At 46.1% G+C, this 26,056-nt stretch overlaps 1 protein-coding gene across 2 annotated transcripts in view; it reads left to right on the top strand.

Moving 5' to 3' along the window:
* VIT (vitrin) overlaps positions 1–25,769 on the top strand; it is a 106,245-nt gene extending 80,476 nt beyond the window's left edge. For both annotated transcript variants that reach the window (XM_006930365.4, XM_045054694.1), the window contains 5 exons: positions 531–678; positions 13,782–13,885; positions 17,535–17,761; positions 20,231–20,744; positions 24,445–25,769. In XM_006930365.4, coding sequence (XP_006930427.2) covers positions 531–678; positions 13,782–13,885; positions 17,535–17,761; positions 20,231–20,744; positions 24,445–24,623 — 1,172 coding nt within the window. In that variant the 3' untranslated portion in view covers positions 24,624–25,769. The remainder of the gene's footprint in view (positions 1–530; positions 679–13,781; positions 13,886–17,534; positions 17,762–20,230; positions 20,745–24,444) is intronic.
* Positions 25,770–26,056: the final 287 nt, after the last annotated feature.

Raw genomic sequence — 26,056 nt, 5'->3', positions numbered from 1 at the left:
GACATGAGGAGAAGATTGGTATTAATTTCTCATTCTACCGTTCCTGCCCTCCCCTCCGCACTGGCCTTGCTGATTTTTTCTTGCCTTTATAAAGACCCAACACATAATTCTACCAAATTAAGATGAGAGTTAGAGAGCACAAGCTCCTGAGAGTCTTCGTGAATTCTACATCTAGGGGTCTGAACCTATGTGGTCTGAGCCGAGGAAACCATCCTCAGGATTTCCCCAAACTTGAATGGGAGGTCATTGCTTCTGAAGTCTATCAGTGTGGCTGGGGCAGAGAATTCTAAAACATTTATAGAAATAAGTACTAGTCCAAGTGTCCCGGACCTTGGGGCCCAGTGAAAATCTGTCAGGAATATAAATAAGTGAATATACCCTGCATCTTGCCACTTCTTTTTATTTTCTTTTCATTGGATTCTTGGGGTGGGGGTGGGTAGGGCTCTGATGGGGAAAGAGGGAGGGGGAGAATGCCCAGGTTAATGCAATGAGAGATCATCAGAATAACAGACCCCTTTTCCATTCCTCAGACTGCAAAATTGACTTGTCATTTGTAATTGACGGGAGCTCAAGCATTGGCAAACGTCGGTTCCGAATCCAAAAGCAGTTCCTGGCTGATGTTGCCCAAGCTCTTGACATTGGCCCTGCCGGTCCACTGATGGGCATCGTTCAGTATGGGTAAGTGCCGTGAAACCAAGTGGCGTCGCATACTTAATCTTGTGCCACAAATAATACCAACGCATCCTAGAGCATAAATTCATGTCTTCCCTAATACAAATGTAAGTGAAAGAAACTGAAGCAATTCAGGTGCCATTTAAGAAATCTGATTCTTCCAGAAGGGAAGGACAGGTTAATGAACATTTGGAAGTAAATGGCATTTGCACTTCCGATTGGTAGAGAGGATATTTATCTGGGAAGGAGGAGAGCTGGAATCCAGTGTTCGCTCTGCCCACAACAAGCACGTGGCCTCAGGCTAGGCCTTCACCTCTCTCTTGTCCTCAGTTTTGTCATCTGTAGATGAGGAAGGTGGACCGTACCATGTGCTCACTCCTGCACACCGACAGGTAAGATGCCCAGAAGATACGGTGTTCTAGGTTGACCTTTCTCTTTTCTCCATATGACCTTAGGCCTCTGCACTGGTACCAGAAGAGCTCACCAGGCAATGGGGAAGAATGGGCGGGGAGGGGAGTGGTCTCTGTCAGTCAGCTGAGCACCAGGTGCCTGTCCCCATTCCGTTCTATTATTTTAGCTGGGGTAGAAATCGAGCATTCATACTGACATCCAATCTCAACCTCTTCTCTTCTTTGGGATAATAAGCCCATCTTATTTCATTATAATATGAGAAACCTACTTCTCCCTGAAGCAGAGATACAGATATTGACAGGTAATAAGCAAACAATCAGAAGAGCGAACAAGCACAAATCTCAAATAATAGATGGACTTTTGACCAGAAACCATTAAGGGCAGGATAGTTATCTCCCTTTCCACAAAGGACTCTCAGACACAAGATGACCCCTTCTTCCTCACAGACCCACGGCTTAACCTTAGCGGCGGAAACTAACACAGACCTCTGTGCCTGTAGCTCAGAAGCTTCAGTAATGACTTAATTTCTCTGCACCTAAAAAGTAAAAACATGTGTACCTGACAACAACCAGAGGGTCTTCAGATCCTTTGGAATTCCCCAAGGATCTCCAGGAGCTGTATTTTAATGAAGGTTGTTATCTCAAAGACCTTAGAATATTTATTTTTCAATTGTCAAAAGAAATAATCAAATCCTTTGTTTTCATAAATTTATAGCATTTGTACTTTTTAACATTGAATTCCAATGACACGTTTAGTACTATCTTGTATTCCTCTGAAGGAAAATTAGTAGATGAGCTACATGGCCCTTGTATGTAGTCAGAGTCAAATATATGAAAATAACCAATTGCGTCAAATGTCAACTCTCAAGGGATCTTTCTTGAAGACTTTAACTTGAAATAGAAAAATGAGATTTTTTGGTCATTGTTTTGTTTTCGAAATGTCAACCTATTTTCATTCCTACGTTACTTTTTAAAGATAGCAAACGGAGAGCAGGCTTCTCTAGGGAGGAAGTGTAAGCATTTTAGTGCCAGATGTCCCCGGTCAATTTTATTGGGGGGTTCAAAGCTTGGCGCGTCATCTTGCATTAAAAATAGCTGCTTTAAAAGCTGTGTATACCAAGGGTTATAGTATAATATGAAAATAAGGTAATAAATATGTCAGGGGAAAGAAAAATGGGCGGAAGAATAGTGTTGTGTGCCAGTGGGAAGGCGGATGAACGAGCAAATGTAGCAGGGAAGGAAAACCAATTCAATAAAGGCTCCTTCCCCCCAGAAAACTATTTCCCCCCACGTTTTCCTAATGTGATCACCATTTGCAGAAGAAGAGTTACCTCCATGCTTTCCAATTTCACTTTCTAAAAATGCCTTTGCTATTCATCTTTTTCTGTATCCTGGGTCCTTATTAATTTGGAGCACTTAAGAGAAATTGCATGTTTTCCTTCACTTTATGTACTCATAGAAGCGAATCAATCATCTGCACCTTCCTTCAGCCATAGGGTGGGCTAGAAAGCACAACGAACTGGTGACAGGATGTCTTGAATTCTGGCCTGAGCTCTGCTGTGTGACCTTAAGCAGGTGCTTTAACCTCTCCGTGTGAGTGCTGCCATCTGTGAAGTCCTGGGGGCGGACGGGATGATTTATTAGGGCGCCACCAGCCCTGATGTCCTGTGATTCAGTGACTGGCTCTGTACTCGGAAGACACCCAATAAATGAAGTTTGGGCTAACAGACTAAACGAGCCGCCTCTCCCTTCCTTCCAGCCTTGGTTCCAGTTAGGTGGCGTGGTCAGTAATGACATGATGTGTTGCACGGAGGTGATGCATCCTTTAGTGGAATATGGGGAACACAATAAATTGGAGGGCAGTATAAGAAGTGTGTGTGAGGTGGAAGGGAAATCCGTGTGCCCAGCTGAAATTGCTTCTGATTTCAGCCCCCTGGCTTCCTTCCTGAGGGGGCTCCCTTCAATCCTTTCTTTACCAAATGGTCTTAGTGCATCTAGAGGGAGGGAGTGGGGCAGGAAAGGGGAGGAAGCAGAAGTAGAGGCAGATGTGGGGCCTGTGTTTCTGGAAGATGAAAAGCAGGAAGGGCCAGTGCTTGGCTGATTTGGTATCTGATCCCTCTCCTGGAGTCTTGGGTCCTCAGTGGATTCCAGTGCCCACCTTAGGGTCACTGGGATCGTGTTGCTTTCTCAGGATCACAGAGCCTTGGGGCCATAGAAAGTCCCGCATGTTATAGAGAGGAAAGGAGGCTCTACAGGAAGTGCCCAGCCTACCAACAATGAGCACTCCGAGGAGAGGTGTGGGCTGGGAAGAAGCTGGCCAGGCAGGAGTCCCTGAAATCTGGAAACTCTGCTCATACGTGCCAGGCTCAGAAGATTCCTTCCCCGCGTTTCCTTAGGAGGGCTGCGTCAGAATTTAGACTTTCACGGCTAGATTTAGACTTTTAAATTTAGAATTTAAGAGACTCATACTATTAACAGGAAACAAAAGGCAAATATGAGATAAAAATACCAGAAATATTAAAAATGATCTGATTTACAGGATGCAGTGCTCATTCCGAATCCTGATTCCCAAGCATCCTACACAAAGATCTTTTGGGTGCAAGAAACAGAAAATCAGTCCAGGTAGCCCAAGGGAAGGGGGGTTGATGTCACGGGACTAACAAGTGGTTGGTCCTTCCCTCTTTGCCTCTCTGCGTCTCTCTGTCCCCTCGATTCCCCATTCAGCCGAGCAGCGGGCTCGCGGTCTCTGCTCCTCCGCACCTTCACCTTGCACTTCCTGGGCTTCTGCTCCTGATCCAGACCAGGGGAGGCCTCAACCACTGTGGTACCAGCATGCTCCCACATCCCCCCTCCCTGCACATGAAGAAGCCTCTAACCCCCAACCGCACCAGCCTTCCGGCAACCACAGAGTTCATTCCCCAATCATCACACGCCTGCTGTAAGAGAGGCGGTGCTGCCCTCAGAGAGGTTGAGTGACTCGCCCAAGAGCACACAGCTAAATGCATGACCACTGGGGAGAGGGCAGGTATTAAATCTTGGGTTAATCCCTACAATGTCACCCAAAATTGACTTCAAAGCAAAGATTTTGCTCATCTGCCGAGAAAGCTTCTGATGATTGAAGCTTTCCACCAAGCTGAAGACTGAAACGCTGTGCTTGAGCAAAAAGCCTAGGACCAAGCCCTTGTTTTGCAGCTGAGCTCTGATTTAGAAGTGCACAGCCAACAGGCTCGTGGCTGCACTTAATACCAACAGGCACACAGAAGGGCTAAACGCAAGGACAGCCGGAGCAAGTGGCTAGTAGGTGAACTCGAGCCGGCAGAACGAATGAAACCAACACACTGGTGTTTTCACTGCAGCCTGGATCCGCGTGTGCCTCGTGCCCCCTGACCTTCGACATGATTTTGTTTTAGCCCCCAGTTTCGGTACAAATGGAACAGAATTGCACCTGTGCTTCTGAACTCTGTAATCAACCCTAGGATATCAACATTTGAAAACAGTTACAGAACAAAGCCACATGTTGGCTTTTCTTCATTTCAAAATGAAATAAGACTTTTCTCTGCTCATTGCTCTGTACCAGTCATCCAGTGTGGTAGAAAGCGGGCTGTACTTTCTTACCCTTCTTACCTATCAGCCCTGGACTGAAGACCCTCAGTCGTACACCCAGCGGCTCCCCTCCCTCCTTCCCTGCCCCCCCCCCCCGCAAAGAAAGGATGCCCAGGGACTCCCGTGGATCAGCTGAGCCCCCGTGCACGGGACAGTCAGAGCGGAGGGAAGAACCAATGTCAGGCCTGGTGTGGCAGGGAGAACAGTGGCCCCCAAACTCGTCCACATCCAAATCCCTGGACCCTATAATTATGTTACCTCACAGGGCAAAAGGGACTTTGCAGATGTGATTAAAGTTAAGGACCCTGAGATGGGGAGATTATCCTGGATTATCCAGTGCCCCAATCTAATCACACGAGGCCTTAAAGCAGAGAATCTTCCCCAGCTGTTATCAGTCAGAGGAACATATGCCTATGGAAAGATGGTCAGAGGTGTGAGTGTTGACTTTGAAGATGGAGGAAAGGGGCCACGAGTAAGGAATGCAAGTGGCCTCTAGAAGATAGAAAAGACAAAGAGATGGACCCACCCCACCCCTGCCCCCAAGCCTCCGGAAGGGAACGCAGCCCTGCCAGGGAGACCCGTGTCAGACTTCTGACCTCCAGAACCGTAAGCTACTGAGCGTTTAAGCCCCTAGGTTTATGGCCATTTGTTACAGCAGAAAGAGAAAACGAATATGCCTGGCAAGGAGGACCATTCTGTCACATTCTCTTGAGTCTGCAGCAAAGGAGGAGCAGGCAGGGCTGGAGCATGAGACATGGCTCCAGGGGGCTCAGAGCAAGAAGCTGCAGCCCAGGCCCCGACTGCACGCTAGTGTCACCTAGGGGGCTTCACAGATGCCGCTGCCCAGGTCCCATTCCAGACTCAGTAAGTCAGAATCTGGTAAAAACCTAGAAGCTGATATTTTAGTCTGTAATTTCAGTCTGTTGTTGAGAGAGTCAGGCACAGCTCGGCTTCCCAGGAGCAGAGTGGCCACGCCGCCCAGAACTCAGATCTCTCCCATGCCCACCCCATTCTCCTCGTGCCCTAGTCTATACTGCCTTTACAGAAACCAACGGGGCCCCCGAGCAGCCTCTCCAAGGGCCTAATGGAACTTGTAAAGACTGCCTCTGCCTTCCTCACAGGACCCTTCTCACAGGATCACAGGTGAGCCTGTGTGCCACACTCCTCAGGGACACAGTCTCAAAGCTGAATGAGCTATGAATAAAATCTACACAAAGAACCCTATGCTTTTTATATTCCTCACCATTCAGTTCTCCCAGAGGTACAAATAAAACAGAGTGCACTTGACTTCTACCACTTCCCTTTCAGCAGTCCCCCTTCAGCCCCCACCGCACGTTGGCTGGGTTTATCCCAGGGCCCCCCCTGAGATCATTCTCCCTACATCCCTAGATCCCTAGATCATTCTGCTAGAGAAGCAGATGGCCACCCCCGTGCAATTAGAACCACTTGGGGAGCTTTTGAAAATCCCAATTCCCCGACCAAACCTCAGATCGATTAAATCAGAATTTCTGAGTGTGGGACCCAGGCATCATTAATTTTTAGAGCTCCCCAGGTGATTATGTTGTGCAACCAGAGAGCTCAGGCACAGATAGTCCCACAGGCTTGTGCTGTCATCTGGTGAATCCTCTCCCAGCTCTGTGCCTACAGAGCTGCCTCCGCTCCGTCCTCCTCCTCCTTTTCTCTGCCTTTCTCATGCTTACTCTAGACTCCTCAGCTGTTCTCCTCCCTTCCCCTTATCACCGGCAGCCCACTGCTGATTTTCTTGATGGCGCGGCATCCTCTAAGACATTGCTTCTCAACATGGGATCCACAGTATCATCTGGGAGAAAGGCAGAACCTCAGACCTCGCTCTAGACCTATAGAATCAGACAGGATCCCCAGGAGATCGGGTGCACGTCTGAGCCCGGGGGGTGCCAGCAAGTGTGTCTGTTGCCAAGACATTCCACGTTGTAGTGCTTCCGAGCCCTGTGATGTGGTCACAGACGAGCCAGCCTGAGAGTCCGTTGGTTCCAGAGTGACTCTCAGATGAGCAGATTGCATGTCTGCTTTTCCCCCATAAGGAAGAGGTACTCAGGTCAATTCTCCACTTTTTGGTGGGTGGATTGAATTTGTTGTCATTAGTGACAAAAAAAACACTCATCTAAAGACAAAATTTGATTCTGAGACCCTGCTTCCCATCTTTGATCCTTGGAAGTGTAAGGCCAGTGTCCTTTCAGAAGGGGCTAGTTGTACAAAGTCCCTCAGCAGATTGGCCCAGGCCACCGGGTGGACCATAGCTCTCGGTCCTTTGAGAGGATGGGGGCAAAATCATTTCTGTTCTGAGCCAGGTAATGCACTAAAGGAACAAGTTTGCCACCCAATCTGTAGCCACCAGCATGTCCTTGGGTGGCCAGGGTCACCCTAGAACATCCTCCTGATTTCACATGGTACATCTCAGTGACTAAGCCCATGAATCATCACATTTTAGCGTTAGTAACCTTAAGGTGATGACTTGTTGGAGGAACCCGTTTTGAAAGGTTCTTGCTATATGATCAGTTAATATGTCCCTACTGGCATAAAAATTCATTTGAGGGGCTCACGCAGTGTGACTGAAAGTATTATGGGGATAAAGCAGTAGCCTCTGGGACTAGAACTGCATAGGCCTTAGGACTGAAAGGGCTTCATTAGTCCTCAGACCCCAGGCCTTCCCAAACTTTCCTAAGGATAGGATTCGCCTGGATCCCTAGTTTAAAACAAACAAACAAATAAAAATTCCCACTTCCAGCCCAGATCTACTGAATTGAGTTTCTGCCAGCAGGAGATCTGGTACCTATGTAGTTTAACAAGTGCCTCAGGTGAGTTGCACCAGCAGGAAAGCCTGGAAACACTGATATCCATCCCAATTCCCAACCCCCTGGTCCCAAGCCTTCCTAGGAATTGATCACCTGGGGCCATTTCTGACAGGTATTCTGTTTTCTTAAACATTCACAGACTCATCATTTCCTGTCACATAAACTATTCCTTTCCATGCACAAATTCTGGCTCCCTATAATTTCTCGTCATTAGCTTCTTTTCCAAACAGAACGATTTGTTATTTTCTCCTTGAGCTATAAACCTTTTTTTATTTTCTTCTCTTATTTTCAAAGGAAAGCTTTGAAATCGCTGAGGGAAAAAAATTGTTTTCCTTTAATGAGATCTTGTAATAAAATTACTTAGATGGAAATGTAGTGGCATACCTTTTTGAACTTTTTAACTAGTCTGTCTCTGAAAAGTAACCTGGCTCGGGTGTCAGGCCACCAGCCCGTATATCCTGAAAAAGGATACATACACCCATATGTTCTAGTACCAAGAGCTGCTACAGTTTGCAGATTTAAGACTTATCGCTCATCCCTCTGATTTAATTACATTTCAATTTAATAAAGATTTATTGAGTGTTTACCATGCACTAAGCTCTATGCCATTTGTAGGAGATGCTAATGTAAAATTCTTCTAAGTGGTTTGATTACATTTGCCTATAAGTCTCTTGATGGATGGCTCCGTTGCTTTGCCCCTAATCATAATTTTAGCATTTGGAGAGTTTCAGAGGTCCTCTGATCCAAACTTTCAATCTGCTAAAAATAAATCAATAAATGTGATAGAGATTGTGTTCTTCAGGACTTCACCATCTAGTAAGGGAGGCAATATTTTTAAAAGAAATAACATTAAATAAAATTAAAAGCATCCATTCACTGGGTATGTGAATAGCTCATCTGTCTGCCTCTGTAGATGGATTCATCCACCTCTATGGTATCATAAAGGAAGAGAAGGATCAGTGTGGAGCCCAGAAGCAGAGTGTTCAACTCCACCGGGGATGATCTGAGAGAGGAAAGGACATTTGAGCTTTCTTCCTTTCATTTATTTATTCCACAATCACCTATTATCACTTGTACGCTAAGCACTAGGGATAGGAAATACCGGGACATAGCGCCTGTTCTCAAATAGGTAACAGTTGATCCTCCTGACTTGTGGCTTCCATATTTGACAGCAAACTTTCATGGTACTTTTACAGTCATCTGCAGACTAGCACAGCATAGGGGTGGGATTTGAGTTGCTTGACACACATCCCCAGCCCAGGTCAAACAAGGCAATGTTGTGCCTTGTTTCAGCCGCCATGCTATAAACAAGTCTCCTTGTCACAATCTATCTAGTGCCACAGTCTTCATATTTTTGTGCTTGTCATTGGTTATGTTCACTATTTGAAATGCCCCCCAAATGTGGTGCTGAAAATGCTATCTAGGGTTCAAAGCACAAGAAGGCTGTGATGCACTTACTGAGACGCTACAACTGTTTGATAAGTTTCCTTCAGGCATGCGTGACAGTGCGTTGGTCATGAGCTCAACGTTAATGAACCAATAATTCAGTACTTTCAGAAAAAGAAAGAGGAACGTCGCTGATATGTGTGTGCTTCTGCTCTGGAAAGTTCTAAAGTAGTATCTATAATGTCTGATGAAGCTGTGAAAAAGATGGAAAAGTAGCTGAACTTATGAATTCATGAAGTGAAGACTGATTTGCAAAAAAAAAAAAAAAAAAAAAAAAAAGTGGTGGACAGCATTGTGAGGCTAAAAGCCAAAGAAATTTATGGTAACATTACTCAGGGTCAGGAAACTGTTAAACCCTTCTCAGCTGGTGTTTTATTAGACAGAAATATTGCATGTAATTAATTATTTGTAAGAAACATATATTAAATTAGGTGTCTTCCAACAGAAATGTACATAAAACAAGTTTATATATCGATCTGCTGATGAAAATGTTGTGACCAGAGGCCCACAGGAACCTAAGCCAGTATTTCCCCTAGGAGCAAGGGCTCAGTATTTGCTAATGTGATGCTCGCAGCAACTTTATAGAACGTAACTACTGCAAATAAGGAGACTTGGCTGTATATGTAGAATGGGAAAGAGACAGGTAATCGATTGCTCTGCGAAGTGATGAATATCAAGACAGCTTCCTGAGCAGCATTCCAGGGAATGCTGTGGACGTGACTAAGTGACTAGGTTCTACATTTAAATACATTTTTTTCTGGAAAAACTTTCAAAAGAAAATTTTATATTTTTGCTTTTTAAGTTATGTGTGTATGAGCAATACTTTATGATTAGCTATGATTTCTACACGATCATCTCACATACGCAGGAAATCCTGCAGAGGAAGAAAATCTAGCCCACAAATCAGTTTCAAATGTAATTAAAATTTGGTGAGTTTAAAATTGTACAACTATGGAAGTGTAAGCTGTGTTATGTTTGGTAGACAATTTACATACTTACCATTGACAATATCCATTTTGCAATTTTTAATTTTATAGCCCATAATATTTTGTTTTGGTTCAACTCGTATTTTATTTTTTAGGCCTTGAGAAAGTTCCTAGTCCTTGGTAACCAAGGGAAGATCAAGACTGGGAACTCTGAAGCTTATGCAGCTCAAGGGTCCTGTGAAGAAAAAGAACACAAAATTACAAATACAAAATTAGGCCCCTTGGAAGAAGTATTATTAGCTCCCAGGTTAATTTGCCTCTGATCAGCATGTATAGCCTATTGAATAAAAGGTCCTCTGCAGAGAGGTGCCTGGGTGGCTCAGTCGGTTAAATATCGAGTTCTTGATCTCAGCTCAGGTCTTGATCTTGGAGTCGTGAGTTCAAGCCCCACATTGGCCTCCACACTGGGTGTGAAGCCTGCTTAAAAAAAAAAAAAAAAAAAAAAAAAGGTCCTCTTCAGAGGCCACCCTGGGTACAGGAAGACCAGGTAGAAAATTCTAGCAGTAGTTCAAGAAAGGAAAGATCAAAGTACAAACATGGGGATGGAAAGGAAGGGAGAGATACAAGAGATATTTATGAGGTTGGTCTGATAGGAAATGTCATTTGATGAAGGAGGTGTCAGAACATGTCCAGCATGTTTTCTGCTGAGATGACAATGAGTCAGAAGAGGGAACACAGAAGGGGATATGAGTGGTTGGATGGAGCAGATTTAGAAGATAAATGACTTCAGTTTTGGAAATATCAAACCTGAGGTGGCTGTGGACCGCCCCCAGGCACCACACAGTGCATTCTGGACAGAGATGGATGGAAGTCATTTTATGTCTATCTGGGGCTCAAGACAGAGCACCCACCAGTGTGCACCAGACAGCTGTTGGCATGTGAATGGTCTCTGAACCCCTGGTGACTGAAGTTGATGAGCTTTCCCAGGGAAGTGCATAAAATGAGGAGGGAGACGTGAGGGAGATACACTCTGGGCAACACCATCATTTAGAGGTAGAGATGCACAGAAAAAGAGCAAATGTTTGTTTCTTCATACTGTTCATTGAGAACCTGCAGGGATTACATACTGTGTATGGTGTTGAGTTAGAGGAGAGCAGAGTCAGGTCTGGAGGTTGTCAGCACCGGGCAGGGTGACAGGGAGCTAGAGGTAGAGGGTGTGCACAATTTGGGTTTTCCAGATGAGGGAGTTAATGAGCAAAGTCACAAAGCTCAAAAACCAGGAAACAGTGAGCAGCTCTTTCCAACTAGGATATAGGTTATCCTGGGACAAAGACAGAGAGCATGATATGAACATTGTACGTTGGCATTAAATTATGGATGGGCTTTTGAAAGCCAAAATATGAAGTTTAACCATGGGAGCCTCTGATGATTTTTGAGCAGAGGAATTTTACTCTCAGAGCTGAACATGAGGAAGAGGTTTTTAGAAGATGTGCATACAATTGGCTTTGCACAGACCAAATAGAGACTCTTATAATAGAAGCAGCAAGAAGCAGGGTGCCTGAACTCAGAGGGTCACTGCAGACATATGGGGAGGGATGAAAGCAAGTGATGGTGTATAGAGGAACTTGAAGGGTTTTACTGATTGGACTCACGGGCCCTATGATGAGCAAATAGCGATGGGAGCCCAGGTTTTGAGTCTTGATGGCCAGGGGGCAAGTTCAGCATTCACTGATTTATCTGCAAAGCATATAAGCCCCAAAACCCTTGAGCCAGGAGGGAGAGAGAAATCTAACCATGGAAACCACAGAGCTCCTTCTCTGTGTGATGCCTCCTCCCCGTCCCGCACAGGGCTTGTGTTACTGCAGCCCATTCGTGAGGACCCACACCATACTTAGGTTGAGAGTAAGGTCGGGCTCAGCTAAAACGCCCACATTTCCCCATTCTGAAGTTTGCTTTGTTGTTGTTTGTTCTTGTTGAATCCTAAACTAGAACTTGGTTTTCATCTGGTGGCATTTCTCTGGTTGGGTTTGGCCCCAACACTCACGTCACTGAGCTGCTCTTAAACCTCCCTCATCTTCCCTGAATGGAGCCTGTCCTGCCTCTCACCGAGACAAGCATGCCTTCTGGGCACTTTGCTTTGGTTTGGTCTGAGAACCAGCCCATGTCCCTCACGTTTACTAATAAAATGGAGGACAGAGGGTCACACTGCCAGTCTCCAAGAGTTCTCCTCCGACATAGATCACCTTGAGATACCTAGAAAAGTGGGAATCATGGGCGGAGTAGGGGAGGGAAGCAGGGAGAGAGACAGAAGATGTCTCCTCTCAGTCCTAGGGAACTGGCTTCCTGGTGACCACACTGCCAGGTCTCCTAGAGGACTTGCTAAGAATCCACTGTAAGTCCCCTTGGAATTCCCACCTAAACTGCCTAAAGCTGCTTCTCCTGGGACCTACTCCAGGTGCTTGTGGAAAGGCTGCTTTTTAAAGTCTTCTCCTGGAACGTCTGGGTGGCTCAGTTAGTTAGACCTCTGACTCTGGGGTTCAGCTCAGGTCATGATCTCACAGTTTCGTGAGTTTGAGCCCTGCGTAGGGCTCCACACTATTAGTGCTTGGGATTCTCTGCCCCCCTCTCTTTCTGCCCCTTCCCCACTTGCACTGGCCCTCTCTCTCAAAATAAATAAATAAACAGAAAAAAGTCTTCTCCCTCCCCTTGAAGGCTTAGTAAACTGCAGGCATGACCTGTTACATGATTTGCTGGGCCCTGTTTTAAAAACTAAGGATTTCAAGATGGCAGCATCAGAGCACTGAACCGAGCACTGGCTTTTCTGGAGTGGGGGGCCCACGTGACCTTAGAGGTCACACTCACATGAAGCCGCGCCAATGGCTCCGTGTCAGTGCATCGTGAGATGTGCTCATACTGTGCTTCCCCACTTCATCGCGGCTGTGGGTGCAAACACCCACCCGATAGACCCCCCCCCCTCCCCAACCTGGTCATAAAAGGTATCCACACCCTCTGCTCAGCTGCTCCCATGCCTGTACGCCCAGCTTACCCACAGAGACTCATCTCTGGAGAAGGATTCTCCTTCCCTTTCTCCATTTAATTCACTCCACCTCCTCTCCAGCTGACCTTTTGGTTAATAGATTAAACTTTTGGGTAAGATTTGAATATTCTCACCCAGTCACAGGAACCACAAAATGAAAAAATAAAGGGATGTCCTCTCCTGGACAACACTGTTAAGGCGCAATTCCAGTGGAGGGGTGACCCAGGCAGTGGCTGCCAGCTGGGATTATCTCCCTGGAGAGGAGGGTCTGAGGCAACCTGGGGACACCTACACATTTGCAGAATCCCACTTGACTATCATCCTGATTTTTTTAGAAATCCGAATGTCACAATCTTTGCTTTTACCTAGATGAGGAAGTTGAAGCCGAGAGAAGTTAAACAACTTTCCAAGGTCACACAGCTAGGAAATAGCACACTCAAAACTAGAACCCTGAGTCCTAAAACAGACCACTTTTCTCTACACACACTGAAGAGGACCCCAGTCCCCCCATCTCATTGTTCCTTCTGTCCACAGTGGGGCATTTTATGAAACCCAGCTCAAGGCTTTGAAGCGGCTTCCATTCTATTCATATATAAAAGAATAGACTCTGATTTCTGCTTTCCTCCAAAGGATTTTAGAGTTGGATTTTAGAGTTGATTTCTGATTTGTTTTCAACTGAATACTTAGATCAATCACATTACAGTAATGTAACCATGGAGTACAACTTTAAAACTTCAGAAGACACCCTATATCCTTGATGGGATTAGAGTGGTGTCTTAATAAAACCATATACCTTTTTCAGCATATAACATGTTCTCTTTCCAGCTAATTTTTATTTCTTGTTCTCACTCTCCAGAGACAACCCTTCTGCCCAGTTTAACCTCAGAACTCACATGAATTCCCGGGATCTGAGAACGGCCATAGAGAAAATCACCCAGAGAGGAGGGCTTTCCAATGCAGGTATGTGACCAAATTCAGATCATTCTAGCTTGCTTCCACGGTTCTCCCTCTGTGTGATTGTCTTCTAACATCCTATATAGGAGGAGGAAAAATAATAATAATAATCCATCAAGAAATGACACACATATACAAATGAATTATATCTTTTCTAAGGTATCATCATGGATTCAGGGGTAAGAATCATCACCACACATATGCTGAAGAGTTCCAGCATGCCTGGTTCCTCAGGTTGGCAGCTTTCTTCAGGACAAGCAGGACTGCTATTGTAACTGTTTCCTAATTGACTGACAAGCCATAAACTATTTAACATTAAATGTTATAACCAGTTCCACTCAGAAAGCTCCACAGTGCCCCTTGGGAATCTTCTTCCAATGAGCTCCCCTGTTCTAGTGTTGACTCTGGAAACAGAGACAGGTTCCTTGTTTCAAGCTGAGTCTCCTGAGATGTCTGCACCTTGGTGGTTAGGGGTGGGGTGGGGGGGTTTACCAGAAGTCCAAGTCTAGCCCTCAGTGTGTCCAGAAACCATTTTGCCAGTTCACCAGGAGCTATCCAGGCATTGGGGAACCCTTTCACGCTAACCAAACTCAAAAGTTGCCAGTAAGCCTATGCCAGCATATCAATTCATAAATGGTAGTCTGGCTTTGGGGGCACTGGGAGGGCTGTCTACTTCTCAGGGAACCTCTTTGTATCATTGAAACCCAAAGAAATGGAGAAGTGAGCCACAGTTGCTTGGCATGGAGCACACAGAGAATAGAACTGACTCTGAAGGAACATCTTTGAAGTTACTATAAGTCTGATTATTTTGTTCTCTGCTTCATTGTACATCTCTGTGGACCGGTATGTTAGTATCTGGCAAATGAAAAGCCCTTGATCTTCGAAAAATGCTAAATAAACATTAGCCAAGTCACTGCTATCTGGGACCCCAAATCAGTATTACCACATTGCGAATGTAATAGACTTAATTTCTTTTTTAAAAAAAGTTTATTTATTTATTTTGAGAGAGAGACAGCATGTGAGCAGGGGAGGAGCAGAGAGAAAGGGAGAGAGAGATAATCCCAAGCAGCCTCTGCCCTGTCAGAGCAGAGCCCGACATGGGGCTCGAACCCATGAGCTATGAGATCATGACCTGAGCCGAAGTCGAGTCAGATGTTTAACTGACTGAGCCACCCAGGTGCCCCGATAGAGTTTATTTCTGATTTGTTTTCAATTGAATACTTATATCAGTCATACTGCAGTAATGTATCATGAAGCAAAACTTTAAAACTTCCGAAGACACCCTATGTTCTTGATGGGATTAGAGTGGTGTCTTAATAAAATCATATACCTTTTTCAGCAGATAACATGTTCTATCCCTGCCCTGTACTGATCAGAGTTTGGGTTCAGAGAACAGGACCCATTTCAACTGGTTCAAGCAGAAAGGGGTTTATTCCTAGGTATTAAATGGTTTTGAAGATAATCAAAAGGACTGCAGAAATGAACTCTAGGTTGAACTTTGAGAGATGTTTTCTAAAGTCTTCCTGCAAAACTTGGACCTCCAAGGAGCTTCTGCCTCTTCCAAGATCAGGAAATCACATTCTCAATTCTGCCAATAGAGCCTCTTCAGGAACCTGATTTAGCCAGGAAGCCACCACAGTCAGGAAGTTCCTGCTACGGTGGTCAGCCCCCCAACCAGGCCTTGCCTGCTCCATTCACATGCACAGAAAGAATGTTCTGCACCCTGCCACCTCAAAGCTTTGGCAACAAAGCTAGACAGCAGACGTAAGTTCCTCTGGCACCACCCAAGAAGTCAAGTACCCTACAGATGCTCATAAGCAGAAAGAGCAGAGTCCAAAATACAGTCTCTGCCTCCCTTCACTCTTCTAAATTTCATGTATGCACATCGATTCATGAAACTAGAACAAATCCAGGGCTGTAGTTGCAAGGGAGTCTCAACAACGTAGTTTTCGGATTTCCAGCCTCTGCTTCCAAGATGTGCTAGAAGGTGGATGCAATGTGGGTTGAGCAGTAATGGACCATGGCCTCCAAATTTAAGATTGAGTGAGGCCAGGGGTGTGCTCTGTTTACAGGCATCTAACATAAGCCAGAGGGGACTGCCAGGTGCCTTGGGCCTTGAGGGACATGTCCCTTGGCTGTGAAGGCAGTTCTCAGCAGCCAGGTTTTCCCTTAGCAACTGTGCTCCCTGCAGCCAGATCACATGGGTTTTCCAAGACTTTTCTCCAGCAACTGAATGTGTGATCATTTGATCCTTCCTTTGACAGGTTAAGATTAACCCGTGGAGGGGCGCCTGGGTGGCGCAGTCGGTTAAGCGTCCGACTTCAGCCAGGTCACGATCTCGCGGTCCGTGAGTTCGAGCCCCGCGTCGGGCTCTGGGCTGATGGCTCAGAGCCTGGAGCCTGTTTCCGATTCTGTGTCTCCCTCTCTCTCTGCCCCTCCCCCGTTCATGCTCTGTCTCTCTCTGTCCCAAAGATAAATAAACGTTGAAAAAAAAAATTAAAAAAAAAAAAAAGATTAACCCGTGGAGCCAGGATATTGGCCAAAACCAAAAAGCACTGAGTGAAATGATGTTAATCCTAAAGTCTTAAGATGGTTCTTAACTTTTATTTAGATTGAAGACCCCTTTGAGCATCTCCTGAAAGCTACTCCTCTACCCAAATAAATACTTTTATACACAAAATGTTGTGTATAATTTCAGGGAATTTGTGGATACACATGCTCATTGCCCCCAGGGGTCCACAGAGCCCGTGTTAAGAGCACCACCTTACTGTATGCAGCTATGCTAACTCTAGGGTGACCTGGTCATCCCAATCTTCCCAGGAACATATGGGGCTTTCAGCGCTTAAACTGGGAAAGTCCCAGCAAACTGGGACAATTGTCACCCTGCTTGACTGAAAAATCCCTGAGGTCCTATGTGGTGTGAAACATGTGCTTTGGAAAGGCAGGCTGGGAGGCTCCATTACATCTTACAACTGTGGCTTTCAGCTGAAATGGAAATCCAGGCCCAGAGGCCCGGAGTGACCTACCTGGGCCCACACAGCCAGTAGGCAGCACAGCCAGGGCTAGAACACAGTCCCTCAGTTCTTAGCAGGTGCAGTGCTTCCCTCGCCAGCCAGACCTGTGCCCCTAACTGGACAAAAGACACCACTCAACCTCGAATGTAGCCTTCCACACCCAGCAGCCCCTAGAGCACCAGGCTGGCTGACCCCCAGTAACAGGAGGTGGAGAAAAGGCTCCTGTCGCTCCAGGTCAACCCCTCCCACCCCATGCTCCCAGAAAGAGCATAGTGTGGTTCCAGCATGCAGGCAAAGAGGGGACCCTTTTATTCCCATGAAAGTCTTTCTCATCTGTTTGCTGGTCCCTAACACTTTTTTTTTTTTAAATAAAAGACAATTAGAAGTTAAAGGCTTAAAGTGACATGGGGGAGGGAAATGGTTAGTGGTCGTGGTTTTACAACATTGTGAATGTACTTAATACCACTGAATTGTACACCTCAAAATAGTTAATGTGGTTTAAAAAAAAAAAAGTTGGTGGGGGTGGGGGGAACCAACAAACAAAAGAAGAGAATGAATGGGTTTTTCTGGCTCTCTTTACACCACTGGGATCTTGCCTGCATTTCTAAGCACTCCAAGCGTGAAGTTTCTTTTTCTTCCAGGCCGGGCCATCTCCTTTGTGACCAAGAACTTCTTTTCCAAAGCTAATGGGAACAGAGGCAGTGCTCCCAACGTGGCCGTGGTGATTGTGGATGGCTGGCCCACCGACAAGGTGGAGGAGGCTTCGAGGTTTGCAAGGGAGTCAGGAATCAATATTTTCTTCATCACCGTCGAAGGTGCCACTGAAAATGAGAAGCAGTATGTGGTGGAGCCCAACTTCTCTCATAAGGTACGTAACTGCCCCAGGGACCCACCCACCGTCAGGATCTGCTGCACTTTGCAAAGCTGTAACTGCCATCAAGGCTGTTCTCCTACTTTCGAAGAAGGATTGAGCTCTCTTCTAGGTAGGGGAGCCTCTAGTGAGGGGCTAGTAAGTCTGGAACCCAGACTTACCCTCTCAGAGCAAGACCCCACACCCACCTGGTGAACTGAGGCCAACAACAGCCCCTCGGGAGAAGCAGTGTCCCCAAGTCTCCAATAGAGGCTTCCCCAGGCTCTTTCCATGGCCACAGAGGACCTCCACCAGCCCACCTGGTGAGGCCTCTTGTGAGCACACACACAGCCACATGTCCACTTGCTCACACACATGTGCATGCACACATACACACACACTGCAGATTAACCAACCCGATAAACAAGAAAAGAAAGGCATTGAATCAGGTCAGGCAGATCAGGTTTCCAAACTCTGCTCATGGTTTCTGTGGAGATGGCTGGCAGCAGACAGGAGCAGGATAGACGGGGAGCCAGGCCTCTGCGCCCACTCCCCTGGAGAAGCTCACCTTTTGTATGTTTTACACAGTGGGACTCCACATAAACCTGCCTCCAAGGAAAAGGCCCCAGCTTGAAACGGAAAAGAAAGGAGGGAGGAATACGTTGTACTGGTTTGTCTTTGACGCCCTTCTAGCTTTGATGGTCTGTGTCTCCAGATCTCACAGGGCTCAACCTCCTGCACCAATCTGCTGACCACTTCCTCGTCCTTGAAATTCTCATCTCCCTTGACTTCCAGGACACAGCGTGGCTCTTATCTCCTTTGCTCTCTCTACCCTTTCCTGTCTTGCACCCGACTTGCCCGGACTCAGTGCTTGGCCCTCTCCTTCCCTCTCACTGGGCTTTCTCCCCACAGAGTCCTCCCAGGCCACAGCCGCCACCTTCACTCACAAGTCACAAGCAACAGTAGTACCCTCATCTGTCCCCAACCCCGGTCTGTCCTGAGCTCTGTTTCCATCTGTTTCCAGCCAATTGACTTCCCTCCACCTGATGTCATGAAGAGCTTTGAATCTTACACGTAAAAAGCTTGAGTGCCATCTTTCCCACCAAATTTATTCCTCCTCTGGACTTCACATGAATGGCCCCACAGCTGTCCCAGAGGCCTTGATAACTCCCAATGCCACCTCCCTGGGTCACGCTAGCACTCTGCATCTGGTCTGTCTCCCCGCTTAGGGCTCCCCAGTCTAGTTTAGATTCCACAGTGAAGCCCAACTCCTGTTTATGGCGAGTTCTTCCAGTCTGGAGGGCTCCTTGCTCCAAACCCTTCATTGTCCCCCACACTCTGAAGGCCTTCTGGAGTGTGGTCCCGACCCATGTCCTGCCCACGCCAAGCACCACTGCCCTCTCCCTCCATGACCTCAGCCAGTGCCTGGTGGGTCTCCCTCCTTTCCCTCCACTGGCTAGAACTCAGCTCAAATACCACCTAGTTCATGGAAAGTTTTATAAACCCCTTTTAGGTTTTTGCAAACCAATTAAAAACATTTCCGAGGATATTTTAAAGCCATTTCTTGTTTTAAAATAAATTGGTAATCTTACTGCTTCATCTGTAGTCACCAGGTCTGTGACTCTCTCTGTGACCCCTGGACAGACAGCGGCAAGGAGGAAACACTTCACTTTAGGAACACAAGCCTGGTCCCTTCCAGGAGCACACCAGTCAGGTTGCTCAATGTTTATTTGTAGCTACCTTAAATTTTTTCTGGAACACGCCTGGGCACAAGTCAATAAATACTCATTTGTCTGGAGGCAGGGTCATCTGGAGGACAGAATTTGGGTTTTGCAGGCAGAGAGACTTGTGTTCCCGTCTTAGGGACTCAGGGATGTCCCTTCACAGCCGGCCCCCAGTTTGTTCCTTCACAAAGAGGGGTTATATCCTCCTTTTAGGTTGAGGGCAGGGGGTTATGAGAGAATCTCTCCAAGAACTTCTAGCATGACTCCTTACATATGTATGGGACCCCTTGTTGCTGGGTGCAAGGCTGCTCTGGAAACATTTCTTCAGCTATTTCTCATGTATCTTGTTTTCCCCATCAGAACAAAAACTTTCTTTAATCCTCTCATATGTTGGTGCCCACCAGTGCCAATCTTATGGCCGGCTGCCAGTACAAATGAACTGAGGGGCCCAGGGAGGCACAGGTACAAAGCTGAAATGAGTGATTCACCTCTCTCTAAGGATTTGCTTAAGTGATAGCTCTCCCCTAACGCGGAGAGCCAGCTGAGGGAGTAAGACTGAGTCCAGAGATAACTTGAGGGATCTTTGCCCCAATGAGCACCTGACTGGGGGAACCGTGGTGCAGAAAGAGCATTAGGAAGAAGAGTGCAGAAAACAAGAGTCTGTTTGCTTCTTTCTTCGCCTGCCTTGCTGGTCAGGGTAGTGACAACAGCCTGGAGAATGTGACACCTGACGTGGCGAGTGTCCCTTCCCTCTGTCTTCCAGGCTGTGTGCAGAACAAATGGCTTCTACTCGCTCAATGTGCAGAGCTGGTTCAGCCTCCACAAGACAGTGCAAGCCCTGGTGAAGCGGGTCTGCGACACCGACAGACTGGCCTGTAGCAAGACCTGCTTGAACTCGGCCGACATTGGCTTCGTCATCGACGGCTCCAGCAGCGTGGGGACAGGCAACTTCCGCACGGTTCTCCAGTTTGTGGCCAACCTCAGCAAAGAGTTTGAGATTTCGGACATAGACACGCGAATCGGGGCTGTGCAGTACACCTACGAGCAGCGGCTGGAATTTGGATTTGACGATTACAACACCAAGTCTGACATCCTCAATGCCATCAAGAGGGTGGGATACTGGAGTGGTGGGACCAGCACGGGGGCCGCCATCAACTATGCCCTGGAACAGCTCTTCAAGAAGTCCAAACCCAACAAGAGGAAGTTAATGATCCTCATCACTGATGGGAGATCCTATGATGACGTCCGAATACCGGCCATGGTTGCCCATCACAAGGGTAAGCTGGTCTTGCTGACCAGTCCAGTGAGGGACAAGGAGGGGGCTGTCTTTTTATTTTGTTTTATTTTATTTTATTTATTTATTTTAAACATGTTTTATTTATTTAAGTATTTTATTTATTTATTTGTATTTTTATATATTTATATGCATTTATAAATGTTATTTATATTTATATATATTTATAAATATTTTATTTATTTATTTATTTATTTACTTATTTATTTATATTTGAGAGAGAGAGAGAGAGAGCGCACAAGCAGGGGAGGAGCAGAGGGAGAGGGGAACAGAGGATCCAAAGTAGGCTCTCTGCCGTCAGCACAGCACAGCTGTGGCTGTTTGCGTGGCTCAAACTCATGAACCATGAGATCATAACCTGAGCAGAAATCAAGAGTCAGTAGCTTAACCAACTGAGCCACGAGGCACCCCGGGGCTGTCTTTTTATGCACTGGTTTTGTCCACCATTTAATAAAATGCCCAAAACCATGGGGAATGTATTTGGGGTGTTGGTAAGCACTTACAGGCCTCTATGAAGAGCAAAGAAGGAACAAGGTGGGGAGTACCACGATGGTTTACAAAGTGTCATGGCAAACCCAAGGCCTGCAGATGACTGGGAACATTAACCCTCTCCTTTGCGTCCAACACTCTGAGGCATTACACACGAAGTTGTAATGCATTAAAAAGGAATTTGACTCATTATTTTAGTCTCTATTGAAGGCCACCAAATTGTGTTAGAAATTTGAAGAAAACCAGTGTTTTAAAAGAAAAGTACTATTTTTTGTAAGTAGCTGCTAGCCAGATGTTGGGGGTTTTGAGGAAACCTCAAAGAAATTTTCATCCAAAATACTTAAAGAGATATTTCTGAATAAAAATTTGTAAGAGGGCAACAGAAAGTTTAAAACTATGAAAAATGAGGGGCACCTGGGTGGTTCAGCTGGTTAAACGTTTGCCTCTTGATTTCAGCTCAAGTCATGCTCTGATGGTTTGTGAGTTTGAGCCCCACATTGGGCTGTGCGCTGACAGTGCAGAGCCTCCTTGGGATTCTCTCTTCCCTGCCCTCTCAGCCCCTCCCCTGTTCACTTTCTCTGTCTCTCTTTCTCTCTCACTCTCGCTCTTTCTCAAAAAATAAACTAAAAAAATTAAAACTATGAAAATTGAGCTGTTTAGAAAATCAGTCCCATTAAATGCCTTTTTCACAGAATCAAGTTTAATCACCATTTACAAAAGTACCAGAAAATATCACAAAAATACAAACAACTGGCAAAAACCCAAGTGCTAGTAATAATAGTAAGGATAACCAAAGTAAACTGAGTTGTCCGTGAACACCAAAGACTGGACAGATCCATACTAGGGTGGAAGACTCACTCAGGGCCAGGGTTGTCCCCTTCTTCTGAGTCTGCATTTGATTTCCGTTAGTTTGCAGGACATTCAGTATTCTTTAAAGCTGCTTTAATCCTTCCCTAAACAAGGAGGGGGAAACATAAACAAGCCTTCATGAACCAGCAGTTCTGCCTTCTGGGAACCAAAGTAACCAGACACCAGGTTCAGGCAGAGTCTTCCCAGTGATTTGCCCTTGTAGAGCCTACGGGGGGTATTCAACAGCAAAATGGTAGATGGCCTGCATGTCGGCCAGCAGTCACAGCCTCCCTCGGGCTCATGTCAGTGGAGTGAAGATAAACAGCTGAGACGCAGCCTTCTCAAAGTTCCAAAGTGAGTGGGCAGAGCCAGATGGGCCAGCTTTTGTCTGAAAGCCCAGGGCTCTCCTGCTATCTCCAAACATCTGTCTCCAGTTCATGTTTAGCTCCACTCTTACTCATTTTCCTAAATGGACATCCTTTGGGCCTCACCCAGAGGATATCCTCGGCCTCCTCATTAGAAGAAGCGAAGACTGAGAGAGACGTTCTGGGAAACTTTACAATAGAAGCAAATTATGTGGAGGCAATGAGCGTTGTGTCCCCAGGAGTGTCCAAGCCAGGGCTGGCTGACCATTGGTCAGAATTGCCAGTAGAAGGTTCTCTACAAGGGTGGACTCAAGGATCTGAAAAGCTAAATTTCTAATACTGTTTGTGTTGCCTTTATTGGGGGGCAGCCTTTCAATCTTTGTGCAAAACGAGGGCTTAGCCGATCTGAGCCACGTTGTGCAGCAAATCTGTTCCCACTGCCACTTGGCAGCATTCTTAAGCCTAATGCTAGTGTTTGTAGAAAACAACGTAGACAATACCCAGAGAAAAGACACTGGAGAGGTAAGAAAAGGGACTGGCAGCTTCAATGCAGCTTATGGAGCCACAGTTGAAAAGCAGCTTAGGCCACAGCCATGTGAGGTGTGGATGACTCTCCAATCAGCACAACAGGGCGCTTGGAAGATGGTGACATGGGTTGCCATGGGTGGCTGGGTAGGAGAGCCACACCCAGGCTCTCCCCTCTGCTTCAGGGCCAAGTAGCTGACCCCACTCTGCCAGCCTGCAGGTGGCATGGGAACAGGCTTTTGCAGAGTAACCTCAAGCTCCCGCTGACCAGCTGCCCCCAACCCCAATCAGGAACCATCCAGCAGCGAGTCTTCCAGTTTTCCCACTGAGGACAGATGCCTAGTCTCTGAGTCTGTCCTCTCCTCCCTAGGGACTCTTTTTCCTCACTGCAGTCCAGAACCTTTAACCCCCCGGCACCCTTCCCCATTTGCATCTAGGCACACCGAGATCCCTCCCTAAAAAATAAAACCAAACTCTTTGACACCATGTTCTGCTCCACTTCCCACCTACCTCCTCCTCTTTGCAGCCAAACTTTTGAAAAGGATCAGTTCTATGTGCTGTGTCCACATCTTCTGTTCTTTTTCACTCTCACCTCACAGCAATTCATCTGGGGTTTTTGGCATCTACTTACTTCCCTGAAACTGCTCTCACCACTCTACCTATGTCTTGTTTTCTAAATCCAATGTGCATTTTTGTTTGTTTGTTTTAATCCCACATGACCTCCCTGCAGCATCCAACACTGTTGGGCACTTCCTTGTCTTGAAAGCCTTTCTTCATACCAGTGATGGAGCAGACGCTGGGTCACCGTCTCTCCGGGTCCTTGTGCAAGGGCTCCTGCGCTGGGAATGACATTGCATTGTATGGCTTGTAAAGTCACCTTCAAGCCTAAAGTAATTCAGTTCCACGGTTTTCGTTAAGATCTCAAACTGACTTTTGATGCATTTAAGACTGAGGGAAGCCTGGCTGGCTCAGTCAGTGGAGCAAGTTGACGACTCTTGACCACAGGGTTGTGAATTCAAGCCCCACATTGGGTATGGAGATGATTTAAAAACAAAAACAATCTTTGAAAAATCAATCAATCAATCAGTCAATCAGATTTTATTTGGCTCTACACACAGGTAGAGCAGGCATGTACTGTGTGATGTCATCTACATGGCACCAAGTTTTACTTGTCCCAAAATACCCTCTACTGCCCTTGGACATGAACATCTTACTTATTTATTCCATTTTGTCTGGGTTTTTTCCTCCCAAAGATTCCAAACTCCTATGAGATGGCAGCTCTATCAATTTTGTTACTGTTGGCACATAGCAGGTGGTTATGCTTTGAGGAACACTTCTGATTTTGAATTTGTTTGCATTCAAACACAATAGCCAACAGAGCAACAGTAAGGCAAGGATTCATCAGCAGTACCTTTTCTTGGGCACTTTTGCTTCATCTAAACTTTGTCCCCACAGGAGTGATCACCTACGCAATAGGTGTCGCATGGGCTGCGCAGGACGAGCTGGAAGTCATTGCCACTCACCCCGCCAAGGACCATTCCTTCTTTGTTGACGAGTTTGACAACCTGTACAAATTTGTCCCCAAGGTCATCCAGAACATTTGTACAGAGTTCAACTCACAGCCTCGAAACTGAATTCAGAGCAGGTGAAGCACTGACGGATGCTGCTTTCCCGACTGGCTCTGGGACAACCCCAATGCATTATGGGGCAGTAAGGCGTGTAGGGCTTGGACAATGGATGTGCTGTGATTGTTTTCTGCCTGTGTGGTTTTTCATACTTTGAAACTTGGAGTGAGAAAGATGATCAGAAACTTATAGAATGAGGCAAAATGATACATCATTTTGAGGGTGCTGGGGATTTACATTTGGTGATTATTTTGAAATAAATGTTCAGAATCAAGTGCAGAACTTAAGACAGGCTTCACTAGAGCTTTTGTGAGATTTTTTCCATTTTTATTTCTAATTACGATTCTGTAACCCTCAACAAATTTCATTTTTATCACAACAATAGAGGAGTAGCTTCATTAAATGTTTTAAAGGATTACAGGCAATCATTCTGACCATATCATGGCTAATGTTCACAGGGTTTATGGCAGAACCACCCTCCGCTCTTCTCGTTTCTCAGAGCACCTGCTATGCACCCACCCTGGCCCATGGTAACAATACAACCATGGGGGTGCAGAGAAAGTGTGGCAGCAGCATAGCCACTCCTGATTTACCTCCCTCCTCTCTATTATCTGAATCACTGTGTACCTGCATCCTATAGCGTTAGGAGTTGAGGAATGGCCCTGGAGGACCACGGTGATCTGGCCTAACAGCAGTGCGTGAGGCTGCTCTTGGCCTGAGCTGCACCTTAGACTCTCTTAGAGACTAAAATGCTGGCTCCCAGGCTCCATTCCAATAGCTATGGAATCTGGGTCTTGGGGGGTGGAGCCTGAACACCAGCATTGTTTGAAGAGCTCTCTGGTGATACTGCTATGCTGCCATTGATTGAGAACCATGAGCTACCTCTGAGGGGTCAGTGTTATAGGTGTTTCCTGGGAGAGCCCCTGTTTGTGCCTGTTGCCTTGTGTCCTATTCAGTTTTACCATTTGCGCTGCATTTGTCGTTAACCAGATATGATCATTAATAGTTGCATTCAGATAAGCCAGGATGGGGTTTGGTTGAGCTCCACTTTCTACTTCCAGCTCCTGCCAAGGACTCATCTGTTAGGATATGAAATCTGTGTGTAATGGGGGAGTGTTCCAAAGAATCCTTAATAAAGATGACTTACCTGACAAATTGTGTTTCGTGAAAATGTGTGTTGAAGGCTGCTACCATGAATGGCGGCAAAAAGATTATACCTGTGTCAACACTTGGGACAAAATATTTAACATAAACAGTTTGAAGATATCTATTTAGCAGAATTTGTATCAAGCTTACCAAATTTCTCGGTACCTGGAGAGACAGTATATTGTCAACTAAAAACATTGAAGTCTACAGGGAGGAATCAAGTCATTAATTGTCAGCAATTTCAAATTCTTTAACCCTAAATTTTACTTCAAAAGCGATTACAAACAGATTTGTTC

The sequence above is a fragment of the Felis catus genome, chromosome A3 (genome assembly GCF_018350175.1).
Source record: "Felis catus isolate Fca126 chromosome A3, F.catus_Fca126_mat1.0, whole genome shotgun sequence".
NCBI classification, from domain to species: Eukaryota; Metazoa; Chordata; class Mammalia; order Carnivora; family Felidae; genus Felis; species Felis catus.
The sequence above is the reverse complement of the archived record's forward strand: the minus strand, read 5'-3'. Positions and strand labels throughout refer to the sequence as shown.